The sequence below is a fragment of the Phallusia mammillata genome, chromosome 6 (assembly GCF_965637545.1).
Source record: "Phallusia mammillata chromosome 6, kaPhaMamm4.hap1.1, whole genome shotgun sequence".
NCBI classification, from domain to species: domain Eukaryota; kingdom Metazoa; phylum Chordata; class Ascidiacea; order Phlebobranchia; family Ascidiidae; genus Phallusia; species Phallusia mammillata.
Genome location: NC_137257.1, coordinates 26368879 through 26388207, shown reverse-complemented (window position 1 = coordinate 26388207; position 19329 = coordinate 26368879). Strand labels below are relative to the sequence as shown.

The following is a 19329-nucleotide window of genomic DNA, read 5'->3' as shown; positions in this document are numbered from 1 at the left end:
TTTTCTGGTTAACTGACCCAAAAAAAAACACTGTACATAATGGCATTGTGCGGCACAAAATGCAAGTAAGGCGATGGCTCACTCCATTTGTGGGGTTAAGACATTGTTTTGCGGCAAACTGTAGCAGCCTGATAACGCTTACTGCTTCTTCCATTGCATCCACGTTGTGTCAAGAGTATATAGTTTATTTGTTTCATGAAATTAGAAGGGTCAATCACGCACAAAAGGGCTGTACACTAGTTAAGTTGTAAGGGGGTCGCCCAAAGGCAGGGCTCTTACACTAGTTAAGTTGTAAGGGGGACGCCCGAAGAAAGGGCTGGTACACTAGTTAAGGTGTAGAATCGGGGGTAAAAGGGGGGGGGGGGGTCCCATCATGGACGTTTATTAAACTTTCACAAACGAAAAAAACGTATAACACAATTCAAAACACACGAAAAGTGAAGATCATCGGATATCTGAAAAAGAGATTCAATCCTTCAGAGAATGCCGCAAAACGAAATCTGAGAAAAAAGAAAAATTCAGTTCAAAAAGATTTTATTTAGACCTAATATGCAGTTTTGGGGTCAAAAATTTTGAAGTAAATCATGGGTTTGGGTGGGTTTTCGCCGGAATATTCCAGTTTCAAACTGGTTAGGGCCGGTTTCTGCCTCCTAGCGAACCTACAAACCGGTTTAAATCGAATTCTAAAATGTGAAATTTCATCCCGATTTTGGAAAAAACCCAAAGGCTGTAGCCTTTCCATTTTTTTCGGTTTTTGGGGGCCAAAATTTCGAGGTAAATCACGGTTTTGGGTGGGTTTTCGCCGGAATATTCCAGTTTCAAACTGGTTAGGGCCGGTTTCTGCCTCCTAGCGAACCTACAAACCGGTTTAAATCGGATTCTAAAATGCAAAATTTTATCCCGATTTTGGAAAAACCCAAAGGCTATAGCCTTTCCATTTTTTCGGTTTTTGGGGGCCAAAATTTTGAGGTAAATCACGGTTTTGGGTGGGTTTTCGCCAGAATATTCCAGTTTTAAACTGGTTAGGGCCGGTTTCTGCCTCCTAGCGAACCTACAAACCGGTTTAAATCGGATTCTAAAATGTGAAATTTCATGCCGATTTTTGAAAAACCCAAAGGCTATAGCCTTTCCATTTTTTCGGTTTTTGACGGCCAAAATTTTGAGATAAATCACGGTTTTGGGTGGGTTTTCGCCGGAATATTCCAGTTTCAAACTGGTTAGGGCCGGTTTCTGCCTCGTAGCGAACCTACTGACCGGTTTAAAACGGATTCTAAAATGTGAAATTTTATCCCGATTTTGGAAAAAACCCAAAGGCTATAGCCTTTCCATTTTTTCGGTTTTTGGGGTCCAAAATTTTGAGGTAAATCACGGTTTTGGGTGGGTTTTCGCCGGAATATTCCAGTTTCAAACTGGTTAGGGCCGGTTTCTGCCTCCTAGCGAACCTACTGACCGGTTTAAAACGGATTCTAAAATGTGAAATTTTATGCCGATTTTTGAAAAAACCCAAACGCTATAGCCTTTCCATTTTATCAGTTTTTGGGGGCCAAAATTTTGAGGTAAATCACGGTTTTGGGTGGGTTTTCGCCAGAATATTCCAGTTTCAAACTGGTTAGGGCCGGTTTCTGCCTCCTAGCGAACCTACAAACCGGTTTAAATCGGATTCTAAAATGTGAAATTTCATCCCGATTTTTGAAAAACCCAAAGGCTATAGTCTTTCCATTTTTTCGGTTTCTGGGGGCCAAAATTTCGAGGTAAATCACGGTTTTGGGTGGGTTTTCGCCGGAATATTCCAGTTTCAAACTGGTTAGGGCCGGTTTCTGCCTCCTAGCGAACCTACAAACCGGTTTAAATCGGATTCTGAAATGTGAAATTTTATGCCGATTTTTGAAAAAACCCAAACGCTATAGCCTTTCCATTTTTTCGGTGTTTGGGGTCCAAAATTTTGAGGTAAATCACGGTTTTGGGTGGGTTTTCGCCGGAATATTCCAGTTTCAAACTGGTTAGGGCCGGTTTCTGCCTCCTAGCGAACCTACTGACCGGTTTAAAACGGATTCTAAAATGTGAAATTTTATCCCGATTTTGGAAAAAACCCAAAGGCTATAGCCTTTCCATTTTTCGGTTTTTGGGGTCCAAAATTTTGAGGTAAATCACGGTTTTGGGTGGGTTTTCGCCGGAATATTCCAGTTTCAAACTGGTTAGGGCCGGTTTCTGCCTCCTAGCGAACCTACAAACCGGTTTAAATCGGATTCTGAAATGTGAAATTTTATGCCGATTTTTGAAAAAACCCAAACGCTATAGCCTTTCCATTTTTTCAGTTTTTGGGGGCCAAAATTTTGAGGTAAATCACGGTTTTGGGTGGGTTTTCGCCGGAATATTCCAGTTTCAAACTGGTTAGGGCCGGTTTCTGCCTCCTAGCGAACCTACTGACCGGTTTAAAACGGATTCTAAAATGTGAAATTTTATCCCGATTTTGGAAAAAACCCAAAGGCTATAGCCTTTCCATTTTTCGGTTTTTGGGGTCCAAAATTTTGAGGTAAACCACGGTTTTGGGTGGGTTTTCGCCTGAATATTCCAGTTTCAAACTGGTAGGGCCGGTTTCTGCCTGCTAGCGAACGTACAAACCGGTTTAAATCGGATTCTGAAATGTGAAATTTTATGCCGATTTTTGAAAAAACCCAAACGCTATAGCCTTTCCATTTTTCGGTTTTTGGGGTCCAAAATTTTGAGGTAAATCACGGTTTTGGGTGGGTTTTCGCCTGAATATTCCAGTTTCAAACTGGTAGGGGCGGTTTCTGCCTCCTAGCGAACCTACAAACCGGTTTAAAATGGATTCTGAAATGTGAAATTTTATGCCGATTTTGGAAAAAACCCAAAGGCTATAGCCTTTCCATTTTTCGGTTTTTGGGGGACAAAATTTTGCGGTAAATCACGAATTTGGGTGGGTTTTCGCCGGAATATTCCAGTTTCAAACTGGTTAGGGCCGGTTTCTGCCTCCTAGCGAAACCTACAAACCGGTTTAAATCGGATTCTGAAATGTGAAATTTTATGCCGATTTTTGAAAAAACCCAAAGGCTTTCCATTTTATCGGTTTTTGGGGGACAAAATTTTGCGGTAAATCACGGTTTTGGGTGGGTTTTCGCCGGAATATTCCAGTTTCAAACTGGTTAGGGCCGGTTTCTGCCTCCTAGCGAACCTACAAACCGGTTTAAATCGGATTCTAAAATGCAAAATTTTATCCCGATTTTGGAAAAAACCCAAAGGCTATAGCCTTTCCATTTTTTCGGTTTTTGACGGCCAAAATTTTGAGATAAATCACGGTTTTGGGTGGGTTTTCGCCGGAATATTCCAGTTTCAAACTGGTTAGGGCCGGTTTCTGCCTCCTAGCGAACCTACTGACCGGTTTAAAACGGATTCTAAAATGTGAAATTTCATGCCGATTTTGGAAAAAACCCAAAGGCTATAGTCTTTCCATTTTTTCGGTTTCTGGGGGCCAAAATTTCGAGGTAAATCACGGTTTTGGGTGGGTTTTCGCCGGAATATTCCAGTTTCAAACTGGTTAGGGCCGGTTTCTGCCTCCTAGCGAACCTACTGACCGGTTTAAAACGGATTCTAAAATGTGAAATTTTATCCCGATTTTGGAAAAAACCCAAAGGCTATAGCCTTTCCATTTTTTCGGTTTTTGGGGTCCAAAATTTTGAGGTAAATCACGGTTTTGGGTGGGTTTTCGCCGGAATATTCCAGTTTCAAACTGGTTAGGGCCGGTTTCTGCCTCCTAGCGAACCTACTGACCGGTTTAAAACGGATTCTAAAATGTGAAATTTTATCCCGATTTTGGAAAAAACCCAAAGGCTATAGCCTTTCCATTTTTTCGGTTTTTGGGGTCCAAAATTTTGAGGTAAATCACGGTTTTGGGTGGGTTTTCGCCGGAATATTCCAGTTTCAAACTGGTTAGGGCCGGTTTCTGCCTCCTAGCGAACCTACAAACCGGTTTAAATCGGATTCTGAAATGTGAAATTTTATGCCGATTTTTGAAAAAACCCAAACGCTATAGCCTTTCCATTTTTTCAGTTTTTGGGGGCCAAAATTTTGAGGTAAATCACGGTTTTGGGTGGGTTTTCGCCGGAATATTCCAGTTTCAAACTGGTTAGGGCCGGTTTCTGCCTCCTAGCGAACCTACAAACCGGTTTAAATCGGATTCTGAAATGTGAAATTTTATGCCGATTTTTGAAAAAACCCAAACGCTATAGCCTTTCCATTTTTCGATTTTTGGGGTCCAAAATTTTGAGGTAAATCACGGTTTTGGGTGGGTTTTCGCCGGAATATTCCAGTTTCAAACTGGTAGGGGCGGTTTCTGCCTCCTAGCGAACCTACAAACCGGTTTAAATCGAATTCTAAAATGTGAAATTTCATCCCGATTTTTGAAAAACCCAAACGCTATAGCCTTTCCATTTTTTCAGTTTTTGGGGGCCAAAATTTTGAGGTAAATCACGGTTTTGGGTGGGTTTTCGCCGGAATATTCCAGTTTCAAACTGGTTAGGGCCGGTTTCTGCCTCCTAGCGAACCTACTGACCGGTTTAAAACGGATTCTAAAATGTGAAATTTTATCCCGATTTTGGAAAAAACCCAAAGGCTATAGCCTTTCCATTTTTCGGTTTTTGGGGTCCAAAATTTTGAGGTAAATCACGGTTTTGGGTGGGTTTTCGCCTGAATATTCCAGTTTCAAACTGGTAGGGCCGGTTTCTGCCTGCTAGCGAACGTACAAACCGGTTTAAATCGGATTCTGAAATGTGAAATTTTATGCCGATTTTTGAAAAAACCCAAACGCTATAGCCTTTCCATTTTTCGGTTTTTGGGGTCCAAAATTTTGAGGTAAATCACGGTTTTGGGTGGGTTTTCGCCTGAATATTCCAGTTTCAAACTGGTAGGGGCGGTTTCTGCCTCCTAGCGAACCTACAAACCGGTTTAAAACGGATTCTGAAATGTGAAATTTTATGCCGATTTTGGAAAAAACCCAAAGGCTATAGCCTTTCCATTTTTCGGTTTTTGGGGGACAAAATTTTGCGGTAAATCACGAATTTGGGTGGGTTTTCGCCGGAATATTCCAGTTTCAAACTGGTTAGGGCCGGTTTCTGCCTCCTAGCGAACCTACAAACCGGTTTAAATCGGATTCTGAAATGTGAAATTTTATGCCGATTTTTGAAAAAACCCAAAGGCTTTCCATTTTATCGGTTTTTGGGGGACAAAATTTTGCGGTAAATCACGGTTTTGGGTGGGTTTTCGCCGGAATATTCCAGTTTCAAACTGGTTAGGGCCGGTTTCTGCCTCCTAGCGAACCTACAAACCGGTTTAAATCGGATTCTAAAATGCAAAATTTTATCCCGATTTTGGAAAAAACCCAAAGGCTATAGCCTTTCCATTTTTTCGGTTTTTGGGGGCCAAAATTTTGAGGTAAATCACGGTTTTGGGTGGGTTTTCGCCGGAATATTCCAGTTTCAAACTGGTTAGGGCCGGTTTCTGCCTCCTAGCGAACCTACAAACCGGTTTAAATCGGATTCTAAAATGTGAAATTTCATGCCGATTTTTGAAAAACGCAAAGGCTATAGCCTTTCCATTTTTTCGGTTTCTGGGGGCCAAAATTTCGAGGTAAATCACGGTTTTGGGTGGGTTTTCGCCGGAATATTCCAGTTTCAAACTGGTAGGGGCGGTTTCTGCCTCCTAGCGAACCTACAAACCGGTTTAAATCGAATTCTAAAATGTGAAATTTCATCCCGATTTTTGAAAAACCCAAACGCTATAGCCTTTCCATTTTTTCAGTTTTTGGGGGCCAAAATTTTGAGGTAAATCACGGTTTTGGGTGGGTTTTCGCCGGAATATTCCAGTTTCAAACTGGTTAGGGCCGGTTTCTGCCTCCTAGCGAACCTACTGACCGGTTTAAAACGGATTCTAAAATGTGAAATTTTATCCCGATTTTGGAAAAAACCCAAAGGCTATAGCCTTTCCATTTTTCGGTTTTTGGGGTCCAAAATTTTGAGGTAAATCACGGTTTTGGGTGGGTTTTCGCCTGAATATTCCAGTTTCAAACTGGTAGGGCCGGTTTCTGCCTGCTAGCGAACGTACAAACCGGTTTAAATCGGATTCTGAAATGTGAAATTTTATGCCGATTTTTGAAAAAACCCAAACGCTATAGCCTTTCCATTTTTCGGTTTTTGGGGTCCAAAATTTTGAGGTAAATCACGGTTTTGGGTGGGTTTTCGCCTGAATATTCCAGTTTCAAACTGGTAGGGGCGGTTTCTGCCTCCTAGCGAACCTACAAACCGGTTTAAAACGGATTCTGAAATGTGAAATTTTATGCCGATTTTGGAAAAAACCCAAAGGCTATAGCCTTTCCATTTTTCGGTTTTTGGGGGACAAAATTTTGCGGTAAATCACGAATTTGGGTGGGTTTTCGCCGGAATATTCCAGTTTCAAACTGGTTAGGGCCGGTTTCTGCCTCCTAGCGAACCTACAAACCGGTTTAAATCGGATTCTGAAATGTGAAATTTTATGCCGATTTTTGAAAAAACCCAAAGGCTTTCCATTTTATCGGTTTTTGGGGGACAAAATTTTGCGGTAAATCACGGTTTTGGGTGGGTTTTCGCCGGAATATTCCAGTTTCAAACTGGTTAGGGCCGGTTTCTGCCTCCTAGCGAACCTACAAACCGGTTTAAATCGGATTCTAAAATGCAAAATTTTATCCCGATTTTGGAAAAAAGCAAAGGCTATAGCCTTTCCATTTTTTCGGTTTCTGGGGGCCAAAATTTCGAGGTAAATCACGGTTTTGGGTGGGTTTTCGCCGGAATATTCCAGTTTCAAACTGGTTAGGGCCGGTTTCTGCCTCCTAGCGAACCTACAAACCGGTTTAAATCGAATTCTAAAATGTGAAATTTCATCCCGATTTTTGAAAAACCCAAAGGCTATAGCCTTTCCATTTTTTCGGTTTCTGGGGGCCAAAATTTTGAGGTAAATCACGGTTTTGGGTGGGTTTTCGCCGGAATATTCCAGTTTCAAACTGGTTAGGGCCGGTTTCTGCCTCCTAGCGAACCTACTGACCGGTTTAAAACGGATTCTAAAATGTGAAATTTTATCCCGATTTTGGAAAAAACCCAAAGGCTATAGCCTTTCCATTTTTTCGGTTTTTGGGGTCCAAAATTTTGAGGTAAATCACGGTTTTGGGTGGGTTTTCGCCGGAATATTCCAGTTTCAAACTGGTTAGGGCCGGTTTCTGCCTCCTAGCGAACCTACAAACCGGTTTAAATCGGATTCTGAAATGTGAAATTTTATGCCGATTTTTGAAAAAACCCAAACGCTATAGCCTTTCCATTTTTTCAGTTTTTGGGGGCCAAAATTTTGAGGTAAATCACGGTTTTGGGTGGGTTTTCGCCGGAATATTCCAGTTTCAAACTGGTTAGGGCCGGTTTCTGCCTCCTAGCGAACCTACAAACCGGTTTAAATCGGATTCTAAAATGTGAAATTTCATCCCGATTTTTGAAAAACCCAAAGGCTATAGTCTTTCCATTTTTTCGGTTTCTGGGGGCCAAAATTTCGAGGTAAATCACGGTTTTGGGTGGGTTTTCGCCGGAATATTCCAGTTTCAAACTGGTTAGGGCCGGTTTCTGCCTCCTAGCGAACCTACAAACCGGTTTAAATCGGATTCTGAAATGTGAAATTTTATGCCGATTTTTGAAAAAACCCAAACGCTATAGCCTTTCCATTTTTTCAGTTTTTGGGGGCCAAAATTTTGAGGTAAATCACGGTTTTGGGTGGGTTTTCGCCGGAATATTCCAGTTTCAAACTGGTTAGGGCCGGTTTCTGCCTCCTAGCGAACCTACAAACCGGTTTAAATCGGATTCTAAAATGTGAAATTTCATCCCGATTTTTGAAAAACCCAAAGGCTATAGTCTTTCCATTTTTTCGGTTTCTGGGGGCCAAAATTTCGAGGTAAATCACGGTTTTGGGTGGGTTTTCGCCGGAATATTCCAGTTTCAAACTGGTTAGGGCCGGTTTCTGCCTCCTAGCGAACCTACAAACCGGTTTAAATCGGATTCTGAAATGTGAAATTTTATGCCGATTTTTGAAAAAACCCAAACGCTATAGCCTTTCCATTTTTTCAGTTTTTGGGGGCCAAAATTTTGAGGTAAATCACGGTTTTGGGTGGGTTTTCGCCGGAATATTCCAGTTTCAAACTGGTAGGGCCGGTTTCTGCCTGCTAGCGAACCTACAAACCGGTTTAAATCGGATTCTGAAATGTGAAATTTTATGCCGATTTTTGAAAAAACCCAAAGGCTATAGCCTTTCCATTTTTTCGGTTTTTGGGGTCCAAAATTTTGAGGTAAATCACGGTTTTGGGTGGGTTTTCGCCGGAATATTCCAGTTTCAAACTGGTTAGGGCCGGTTTCTGCCTCCTAGCGAACCTACAAACCGGTTTAAATCGGATTCTGATATGTGAAATTTTATGCCGATTTTTGAAAAAACCCAAACGCTATAGCCTTTCCATTTTTTTAGTTTTTGGGGGCCAAAATTTTGAGGTAAATCACGGTTTTGGGTGGGTTTTCGCCGGAATATTCCAGTTTCAAACTGGTTAGGGCCGGTTTCTGCCTCCTAGCGAACCTACTGACCGGTTTAAAACGGATTCTAAAATGTGAAATTTTATCCCGATTTTGGAAAAAACCCAAAGGCTATAGCCTTTCCATTTTTCGGTTTTTGGGGTCCAAAATTTTGAGGTAAATCACGGTTTTGGGTGGGTTTTCGCCGGAATATTCCAGTTTCAAACTGGTTAGGGCCGGTTTCTGCCTCCTAGCGAACCTACAAACCGGTTTAAATCGGATTCTGAAATGTGAAATTTTATGCCGATTTTTGAAAAAACCCAAACGCTATAGCCTTTCCATTTTTCGGTTTTTGGGGTCCAAAATTTTGAGGTAAATCACGGTTTTGGGTGGGTTTTCGCCTGAATATTCCAGTTTCAAACTGGTAGGGCCGGTTTCTGCCTGCTAGCGAACCTACAAACCGGTTTAAATCGGATTCTGAAATGTGAAATTTTATGCCGATTTTTGAAAAAACCCAAACGCTATAGCCTTTCCATTTTTCGGTTTTTGGGGTCCAAAATTTTGCGGTAAATCACGGTTTTGGGTGGGTTTTCGCCGGAATATTCCAGTTTCAAACTGGTAGGGGCGGTTTCTGCCTCCTAGCGAACCTACAAACCGGTTTAAAACGGATTCTGAAATGTGAAATTTTATGCCGATTTTGGAAAAAACCCAAAGGCTATAGCCTTTCCATTTTTCGGTTTTTGGGGGACAAAATTTTGCGGTAAATCACGAATTTGGGTGGGTTTTCGCCGGAATATTCCAGTTTCAAACTGGTTAGGGCCGGTTTCTGCCTTCTAGCGAACCTACAAACCGGTTTAAATCGGATTCTGAAATGTGAAATTTTATGCCGATTTTTGAAAAAACCCAAAGGCTTTCCATTTTATCGGTTTTTGGGGGACAAAATTTTGCGGTAAATCACGAATTTGGGTGGGTTTTCGCCGGAATATTCCAGTTTCAAACTGGTAGGGGCGGTTTCTGCCTCCTAGCGAACCTACAAACCGGTTTAAATCGGATTCTGATATGTGAAATTTTATGCCGATTTTTGAAAAAACCCAAACGCTATAGCCTTTCCATTTTTTCAGTTTTTGGGGGCCAAAATTTTGAGGTAAATCACGGTTTTGGGTGGGTTTTCGCCGGAATATTCCAGTTTCAAACTGGTTAGGGCCGGTTTCTGCCTCCTAGCGAACCTACTGACCGGTTTAAAACGGATTCTAAAATGTGAAATTTTATGCCGATTTTTGAAAAAACCCAAACGCTATAGCCTTTCCATTTTTTCAGTTTTTGGGGGCCAAAATTTTGAGGTAAATCACGGTTTTGGGTGGGTTTTCGCCGGAATATTCCAGTTTCAAACTGGTTAGGGCCGGTTTCTGCCTCCTAGCGAACCTACTGACCGGTTTAAAACGGATTCTAAAATGTGAAATTTTATCCCGATTTTGGAAAAAACCCAAAGGCTATAGCCTTTCCATTTTTCGGTTTTTGGGGTCCAAAATTTTGAGGTAAATCACGGTTTTGGGTGGGTTTTCGCCGGAATATTCCAGTTTCAAACTGGTAGGGCCGGTTTCTGCCTGCTAGCGAACCTACAAACCGGTTTAAATCGGATTCTGAAATGTGAAATTTTATGCCGATTTTTGAAAAAACCCAAACGCTATAGCCTTTCCATTTTTCGGTTTTTGGGGTCCAAAATTTTGAGGTAAATCACGGTTTTGGGTGGGTTTTCGCCGGAATATTCCAGTTTCAAACTGGTAGGGGCGGTTTCTGCCTCCTAGCGAACCTACAAACCGGTTTAAAACGGATTCTGAAATGTGAAATTTTATGCCGATTTTGGAAAAAACCCAAAGGCTATAGCCTTTCCATTTTTCGGTTTTTGGGGGACAAAATTTTGCGGTAAATCACGAATTTGGGTGGGTTTTCGCCGGAATATTCCAGTTTCAAACTGGTTAGGGCCGGTTTCTGCCTCCTAGCGAACCTACAAACCGGTTTAAATCGGATTCTGAAATGTGAAATTTTATGCCGATTTTTGAAAAAACCCAAAGGCTTTCCATTTTATCGGTTTTTGGGGGACAAAATTTTGCGGTAAATCACGAATTTGGGTGGGTTTTCGCCGGAATATTCCAGTTTCAAACTGGTAGGGGCGGTTTCTGCCTCCTAGCGAACCTACAAACCGGTTTAAATCGGATTCTGAAATGTGAAATTTTATGCCGATTTTTGAAAAAACCCAAACGCTATAGCCTTTCCATTTTTTCAGTTTTTGGGGGCCAAAATTTTGAGGTAAATCACGGTTTTGGGTGGGTTTTCGCCGGAATATTCCAGTTTCAAACTGGTTAGGGGCGGTTTCTGCCTCCTAGCGAACCTACTGACCGGTTTAAAACGGATTCTAAAATGTGAAATTTTATCCCGATTTTGGAAAAAACCCAAAGGCTATAGCCTTTCCATTTTTCGGTTTTTGGGGGCCAAAATTTTGAGATAAATCACGGTTTTGGGTGGGTTTTCGCCTGAATATTCCAGTTTCAAACTGGTAGGGGCGGTTTCTGCCTCCTAGCGAACCTACAAACCGGTTTAAAACGGATTCTAAAATGTGAAATTTTATCCCGATTTTGGAAAAAACCCAAAGGCTTTCCATTTTATCGGTTTTTGGGGGACAAAATTTTGAGGTAAATCACGAATTTGGGTGGGTTTTCGCCGGAAAATTTCTGTTTCAAACTAGGTAGGGCCTGCAAACTGGTTTAAATCGGATTATAAAATAAGAAAGTTAGATAGCCTTTCCGTTCTTGCGGAATTGGGGGACAAAAAAGTTAACCCAAGTTTGGAATCGTTTTTGCCAGAATTAAGTTATTAAACATAAATCAGCACAAACACTTACATCCAATGAATCCATACACTGGTGATCTTGGTAGATAAGCCTGCAACCCGGTTTAAATCGGATTCCAAAATCTGAAAGTTGAATAGCATTTTTTATTCTTATGGAATTTGAGTCCAAAAAAAATAACCCAAGTTTAGAATCGTTTTTGCCAGAATAGAAGTTAATATAGACAAATCAGCACAAGCACTAACATGGTGATCTTGGTAGAAAAGAATCAGACTTTGTAGCTCTTCCAGGAAAATATGGAAGACAATTAGGTAACTTGCGAAACCTGCAAAAACAAGAAATTAATTGCATCAAAACGTTTTTTGAAATAGGGTAGGATTCTCAAGTTGATAATTGATCGGTCTAATTGATTCACTGCACACTATGTGATTAACTAAAACCAAGTTTCAAATTAGTTTAATTTTTGAAGTTTTAAAGTCACAATATTGTATAGCATCAAACATAGGGTCACGTCTAAAACTGCAGGCCCACTTGGCCCGCAAATTTGTGATGTAATAACCCACAATATTAAAACACTGATTTAAGCTTGTAATAGCACAATGGATTGGTTTAGTTTTGACATGGGGTGCTTTTTAATATCTTGCATTTATTTGTTATAAGGAGTTGAACCACACAGTGCCAGTTTAATGCTTATCATTGACTATGACATCACAGATGTATTCCATACAATTATTTGTTAGAAAAGAATGAATGGTTACACAGTAATTAGTTTGTTCAGTGCAGAACTGATTTTAAGTAGGTTAGGAATAAATGGCACAGTTACAATTTCAATACCGGTTGATCATTAAGCTATTTCAATAACTCATATTCTCAACCCTAAAACCATACTTAACCCAATTAATGAGATTGTCATATTTTATACTTTAGCACATAAACATTTTATTTGTGGTGATTGGTAGCACAAAAAAACTGCATTAAACTTTCACTTTTATCAACTAGAGCAGGGGTCTCGAACACTTAGTGGAGACTGAAAATAAACTTTATAGTTAGTTTGTTTGATGATGAACCAAAAATTGTGATGGAAATGTACAACATGCATTTCATTCATGTTATTTACTAGAATTGCGATAAAACAGAAGAACAACAGTCAATGAGACAAGCTGTTTGAAATCTTTGCTTGGCCCCATAATAAATTCAAACTTAAAATGCCTAAAGCATGCCGCACAAAACCCACTAGAGGGTAGCACATGTTTGAGACCCCTGCACTAGAAGATGACTTTGCACATGTGGTGATCGTACATACACTGTTACATTTTTTAAATGGACACACTTCCATAATGAATATACCATTTATATTTTGGTCCCACATTTGGCAACATGTGATTTTGGTTTGCTGGCTAATCGTAGCCCTCACAAAAAAGATTGTTGTTTATGTTTCCTGCTACTTGCACCACTGTTTAAGTATTTAAATGTTACTCATTAGTTTCAAAATATAAAAACCAACTGGTATTATGTTGCTCCAAATCACGGTCACACATGCAAGTCCAAGTTGAAGTTGAACATCATCAGCTTGACTGAAGTGTTGGTGACCAGCACTGGAGTGAGGGATTACCATTCATGTGGAGTAGAAGTATTGCTGTCGATGACAATAAAATGTGTAAAGTTTAAAAACTGACAACATAGATTTAGTTGAATGATTTCTGCTAATATAGTGGAGATCTGATATTGTTTGGTGCCTGTATATAGCCTGCCTATACATTGGGTGAAAAGAAAACTCAGGCATAAAAAAGTTAGCTATGTTATTTGTGTTTAATCTACAACAGAGGTGAAGATACATGGTTAACCTAAATTGAGCATGAGATGCACTTTGACATGAGTGACTTTGTTTTATCCTATATCAAACATTATTTTATTTCAGTTACGAATTTACAGAAAAATAAAAGTAAATCTAGTGGGTTAAACTGAGTGACATATAATTGTGGCAGAATTTTAAACAATTTTGTGGTACGTTATGATTAAAAAATATTTGAAGACCACATTTCAACTGAAACTTATGCACAAGTTACATTCAAAAGGTCACAGGTTGTACAAATCTGTTGCAACAAAACTAATTTAGTTTTATCATTAAAATGAATGACTATTCAGTAGAAGATGAGAATTTAGGTTTTTATTTATTAAACATTGCTGTTTTTGAACAAGACAAATATGTTACAGACTACATTAGAATCCACAATTTAACAAAACCGTCGATCATTGTTACTATTCATGTGACATCACAGTTGCCATTCACAGTTAGAATCAACTAACAATGTTCATTGTTTTAATAAATTGCCAACATAGATATTTATTAATCAGTACTCGGTACCGAGCATCGCTGTTTTCAGTGCTCGGGCGAGCAGTTGCACAAACTGACTGAGGATTAAATTTGCATATTTATGCCCTGAAAAGGTTATCCAAGAACAAAATGACTGTTTTTTCAAATGCATTAGATCAGTGGTTCCCAACCTTTCGTGGACCGTGGCCCCCTAAAAGTAACTTTTGGGCTTCATGGCCCCCCTCAAGTAACCCTACAGGACCTGTGGCCCCCCTAAAAATGTAAATGGCAATCTCGTGTTGAAATTTGGTACTAATTTCGGCTTTAAACAGGTCCAGTAGCGTAAATAAGAATCTGAACTTGTAAAAAACCTCACTATAGACAAATAGTATATATGTGAAATAGTCGATTAAATTGGGGAATAATGTTAAAAAGAAAATGGTTTTTAGTGGGTGTTTCTGGTGAATCTACACCCGTGGCCCCCCGGACCACAGCTCGTAGCCCCCTTGGGGGGCCAAGGGCCCTGGTTGGGAACCACTGCATTAGATAAAGAAAAGCCCGTACTTCTGGGCCCTTCACAGATTAGTACACCGCTGGTAACATATGAGACCCTGGAAAGCTGCAAAACTAAGTTTAATTGAAAGTGGTTGTGATGTCACAATAAACCGAGCATGCATGACCGAACATTGAGCATTAACATGAGATGCTGGGTGCTCAACCAAACGGAACATTTTTAGTTTTGGCCCATCCCTATTAATCAGCAACTGATCTCTCCCCCTATCCCCCTAAGTAAGACAGATTACATTCAATCAACTACAAAATGAAAACTAAAGCAAATTTATCTCACACTGTGTAGCAAAGAAATTGATATTAAATTAAATGCTTTGACACAAAACTGAAGAGCTTTTTAGTGTAAACAAGAAAATTATAAACTGAAAAGTTGTCTTAGCACACTGTGGCATGGCACTTATACAATAACCTATTTTAAAAAGTTTATATATTCCTCACACTTATTTTTTATTTTGTATATTGGGTACCATTGTTAGTCACTGTTGTTTTTGTAACCCTAGTTTGTTTCTGCAAGCAGAACTCATGGGTCCCCACCCATGCAAAGTTGCAAATAATACTTTTTTAAATAACCATAAGAAGAAAAAACATTACCAAGGGCTAGTGGGGTAAATGTTGGCTACAGGGTAAAACACAACAATGACAAATTGTACAATCTGTTCAAATTTCCTACAATTCAGGCTATGTTGAAATTTTTTACACATTTTAGGGGCTATTCTACGCCCAAACATATAAAATATAAAACCACAATGAGCTAAGCTACTATCCAGTAATTTTTGTCCCAATCAGCAACTGTTTTAAATTTTGACCACTAGAGGTGTTTCGAGCAGTACCTCTTAACGCTTCTAACGTTATCAGGCTGTTAACACCTGTAATTGCCATCTGCAAAAATACCCACATGTTTTGCAAACAGATCACAAATCCAAGTAAGATATGTTCTAAATTTTTCATTTGTGGTGACTTGAGGCTTACATACAGATGAAAAACACTTTTAGGGTGTAAGCAGTTATCAAGGGGTAAACACTGGGATTATCAGGTCAAACAAAGCAGATGGCATATCTACATCACTATATCTACCATCTGTAATTTTATCTAAATCTATCAAACTTTTCATGGCAGGATGGGTGGACAAACTGCAGGAAAGAAAAAAAGGAAAAAACAAATTGAACAAAATCAAAATGTAACCACTTCAGGGAAAGGGAACCCATAACTATTATTAGTATGATAATGCATCTACACCAACTTAATTATCATATAAAGTGAAATACGTGATGCATTGTCAATTACTTAAAAGTTTATCTTTCCCGGAGAACGCGAAGGTTGATGCTAAAGTTAAAGTTAAACATCATCAGCCCAACTCCATTGTTTACAGTCTTTTAAAGTACAGGTGTTTTGATGCTTTACAAATCAAACATAAAGTTGCAAAAATGAAACATGGAGCCACACAAGTTAGTTTGAAATTTTACTGGTCCACAAGCTTTAAAGAGTAAAGAACCACTGATCTAAATGAATATGTCAGTATTTATGCCACTGAAAGTGCAGTCCTCAGTTTAAGAATTCCCTGAACTAAACTTATGTGCAAAGAGAACATAAAACAATGTCACTTACTTGAAAATTTCAGGTTTCCTGGAGACTGTATAGTGGAAGAGCTTGACAGCATTGGAATGTTGGTGACCACAACTGGAGTGAAGGATTGTGGATCATTTGTAGAAGGCGTCTTCCAATCTACAAAATAATGTGTAAGTTGTAAAATTGGCAAAATAAATTTGGTTGAATGAGTTTTTAGTTAGTAGAGCGGTAATTTGAAATTGGTTGGTGACACTTGTCTATACATTGGGTGGAAAGAACCGGGAAAGAATACTGGACAAACAGCGAATTCTGTGCATGTTGAAAATGCCAGGGTGCTCCATAAACACTTATCCAGTCATGATTTCATGTACAAAAACAGAGGTGGGTAACATTTACCACTAAAAGTCCAAAGATAATTAAACCTAATCAGAGCATGATATGCACATAATACCAACTCTATTATCATGCAAAACCGCAACTGTTGAAACATTTTCACTCACTTGAAAGTTCACCTGTTAAGGAGATTGTAAATGTTGAAATCCAAGCTGAAGTTAAAGAGCATCAGCTTGAGTGAAGTGTTGGTGACCAGCACTAAAGCAAGGAATTGTCAGTCATATGTAGAAGATGTCTTCCTGTGCACAATAAAAGGGAGAGTGGAACTGCAAAACAAGTTTTGTTAAAAAATCATTGACAATAAATCTACGTTACAAAAGTACAATGTGTGATCGAAACTTGGCAGGTAATGCTACAATAATTATTATAGTACCTCTTTGTTAGATATTTTTAAATGGTTAAATAATGTTTATATGTTAGCATCATTTTAAAAATAAGGGTAGTTAGTGACATTGTGATGTAATCAGATGTAATTTTGTTATTTTTTTTTGTCTTTACACTTTTAGATTCTATAAAACATGGAGCCACACAAGTTAATTTGAAATCATATGAGTCCACAGGCTTTAAAGAGTGAGAACCACTGGTCTAAACGAATATTTCAGCATTTATTCCACTGAAAGTACAGTCCTCAGTTTAAGAATCCTGAACTAAACCAATGTGCAAATAGAACATAAAACAATGTCAATTACTTGCAAGTTTCAGTCTTCCTGGAGGCTGTAAAGTAGAAGAGAGAGCTTGACAGCATTGGAATGTTGGTGACCACCACTGGAGTGAAGGATTGTGGGTCAATTGTAGAAGTCTTCCAATCTACAAAATAATGTGTAAGTTGTAAAAATGGCAAAATTAATTTGGTTGAATGAGTTTTTAGTTAGTAGAGCGGTAATTTGAAATTGGTTGGTGACACTTGTCTATACATTGGGTGGAAAGAACTGGAAAAACAGGAAGGTTTAAACTCTGTGCAGTGCAAAATTTGAAAATGTACAGAAAGATACACAGAACAAAACTCAGGTTTTAGTCACAAAGTCAGGATGCTACATAAAAACTTATCCAGACATGTTTTCATGTACAAACACAGAGGTGGGTAACATTTACCAGTAAAAGTCCAAAGATAATTAAAGCTAATCAAAGCATGATATGCACATAACACCAACATTATCATGAAAAACTAAAATTGGTGAAAACATGTTGATTACCAAGTTCAACTTTCCAGGGGATTGTAAATGTTAAAGTCCAAGTTGCAGTATTGGTGTCCAGCACTGGAGCAAGGAATTGTCAATAAAATGTAGAAGGTATCTTTCTGTGTACGACAAAAGAGAGAGTGGGAACAAGTTTTGTCAAAAAACATTGACAATAAATCTATGTTACAAACGTACACTGGACTATATTTTTTAACCCAAAATGACAGAAAAATACCCTCTAAACAATATCCTTAATAAGACTACAAGAGTCATCATCTAAAAGTCTAATTTAGGTTGAATACATATGTTTTAATGTAAAGTATATCTGTGAAAACAATAGGTTTACCATGAATACAACTTTAAGTCTAGTTTTACCACACAGAAATACAGATGATGTGAAAATTATCAAAAGGTACAAAATAGGGAATTGACAGTAATTTCTATTAATAGATAGTTGAATGGCACAAAAAGTGTCTAATAATGACAAACAAAAAAACATTGTAACTTACTTTATAGGATTACAGGAATTCAGCAGTTCATCTTCCTTTCCTGAAGATTGAATTTGTTGAACAAGATGAGCTGAACCGATGAGTCAAAGGTCAGCACTTAAATAATACCGCAATCAAAAAACAGAATAAATTACAAACACCTTAAAATAGCTATCACTTACTGGTCTAGGTAGTTTTCAGCACTTTAATCTGAAGTCTGCAATTGTGTCTTTTTCAAACACAACAAGTTTGTTGCACAAACAAGCAAATAATATTTTCCTCTCTCTCAATATATTTATCATTAGAGTAACTATTATTTTGTCCTGTAGCAGAACATGATGTTTTACCTTATCAATGCAGGCATCCATCACACAAGAAGGTAATTTGAGTTTATCAGTTTGGGTTTCTTTTGTAGCAGCAAATATTTTTTTTTGCTTTTGACTGAAGCAATAAGCTGGTATACATTGCAGTTTACCACCCCCTCAGTTTGGGTTTCTGGATGTAAATAAATTTGTGATGTAAACTAATGTCAATAGCAAAGAAATAGTATGGTAATGTTTCACTTACTGGTTCAGGTAGACTTGAGTAATTTGATTTAAAGTCTGCACTTATGCCTGATTGTTGCACATAAAGTTTATCTTGTATGTTGTGCAAACAACCCAGCAAACTATTTTCTGCTTTCTCATCAATTGTGTTTTTACCAATGTTAAGAGATTTCATCTTAACATAAAGAATAATTTACTCATATAACTCATGTACATTTAAATATTTCACTAAAAACTTACTGGTTGTGAAAGGTTGGAAATGGCTTCTGCAATTTTACAAATTCCAACACTTGTCAGTTCACATTCCACCAGATTCAGTTCCTCAATATTATGAATACAGGAAGCTATTGCAGATGCACTTTCATCAGTGACTTCGTTTTTACCAAGGTTCAAATGTTTAATCTGTGAAACAGATAATATGAAAGTGATAAATCGGTAACAATAATATTTTTTTTAAAACATGAAGTTAGTTCAACGTGAAGTAATTTTGTAACTTTTACCATATTTTTAAACTTACTGGTTGTGAAAGGTTGGAAACAGCTTCTGCAATTTTACAAATTCCAACACTTGTCAGTTGACAACCCCACAGTTCCAGTTCCTCAATATTATGAATACAGGAAGCTATTGCAGATGCACTTTCATCAGTGATCACGGCCGCAACACAACAGACACTTCTATTGTAACAAATCAATGTTTTTGTCTATGAATATTTGTTGTGAAAAACAAAACTTGGCTCATAATATTCTAAATACTGTTTATAGATACAGACTGGAATCAAACTTCACCCACCGACTTACCTGAACGATTCATGGCTCACAATTAACTGCTATAATGTCACAACGTGTATT

The 19329-nt window shown here is 38.6% G+C and overlaps 1 protein-coding gene across 1 annotated transcript; it reads right to left on the bottom strand.

The window, feature by feature from the left end:
• Positions 1 to 170: 170 nt before the first annotated feature.
• Positions 171 to 19291, bottom strand: LOC145234569 (uncharacterized). The gene is made up of 14 exons (XM_080099281.1): positions 19271 to 19291; positions 18999 to 19181; positions 18722 to 18883; positions 18504 to 18656; positions 18284 to 18431; positions 17958 to 18053; positions 17464 to 17567; positions 16960 to 17077; positions 16378 to 16536; positions 15917 to 16033; positions 12932 to 13063; positions 11673 to 11752; positions 11482 to 11552; positions 171 to 500 (listed from the first exon to the last, which is right to left on the bottom strand). The coding sequence occupies exons 1-5, from the start codon at positions 19289 to 19291 to the stop codon at positions 18408 to 18410; spliced, it is 543 nt and encodes a 180-aa protein (XP_079955407.1). The 3' UTR covers positions 171 to 500; positions 11482 to 11552; positions 11673 to 11752; positions 12932 to 13063; positions 15917 to 16033; positions 16378 to 16536; positions 16960 to 17077; positions 17464 to 17567; positions 17958 to 18053; positions 18284 to 18407.
• Between the last annotated feature and the right edge of the window lie 38 nt (positions 19292 to 19329).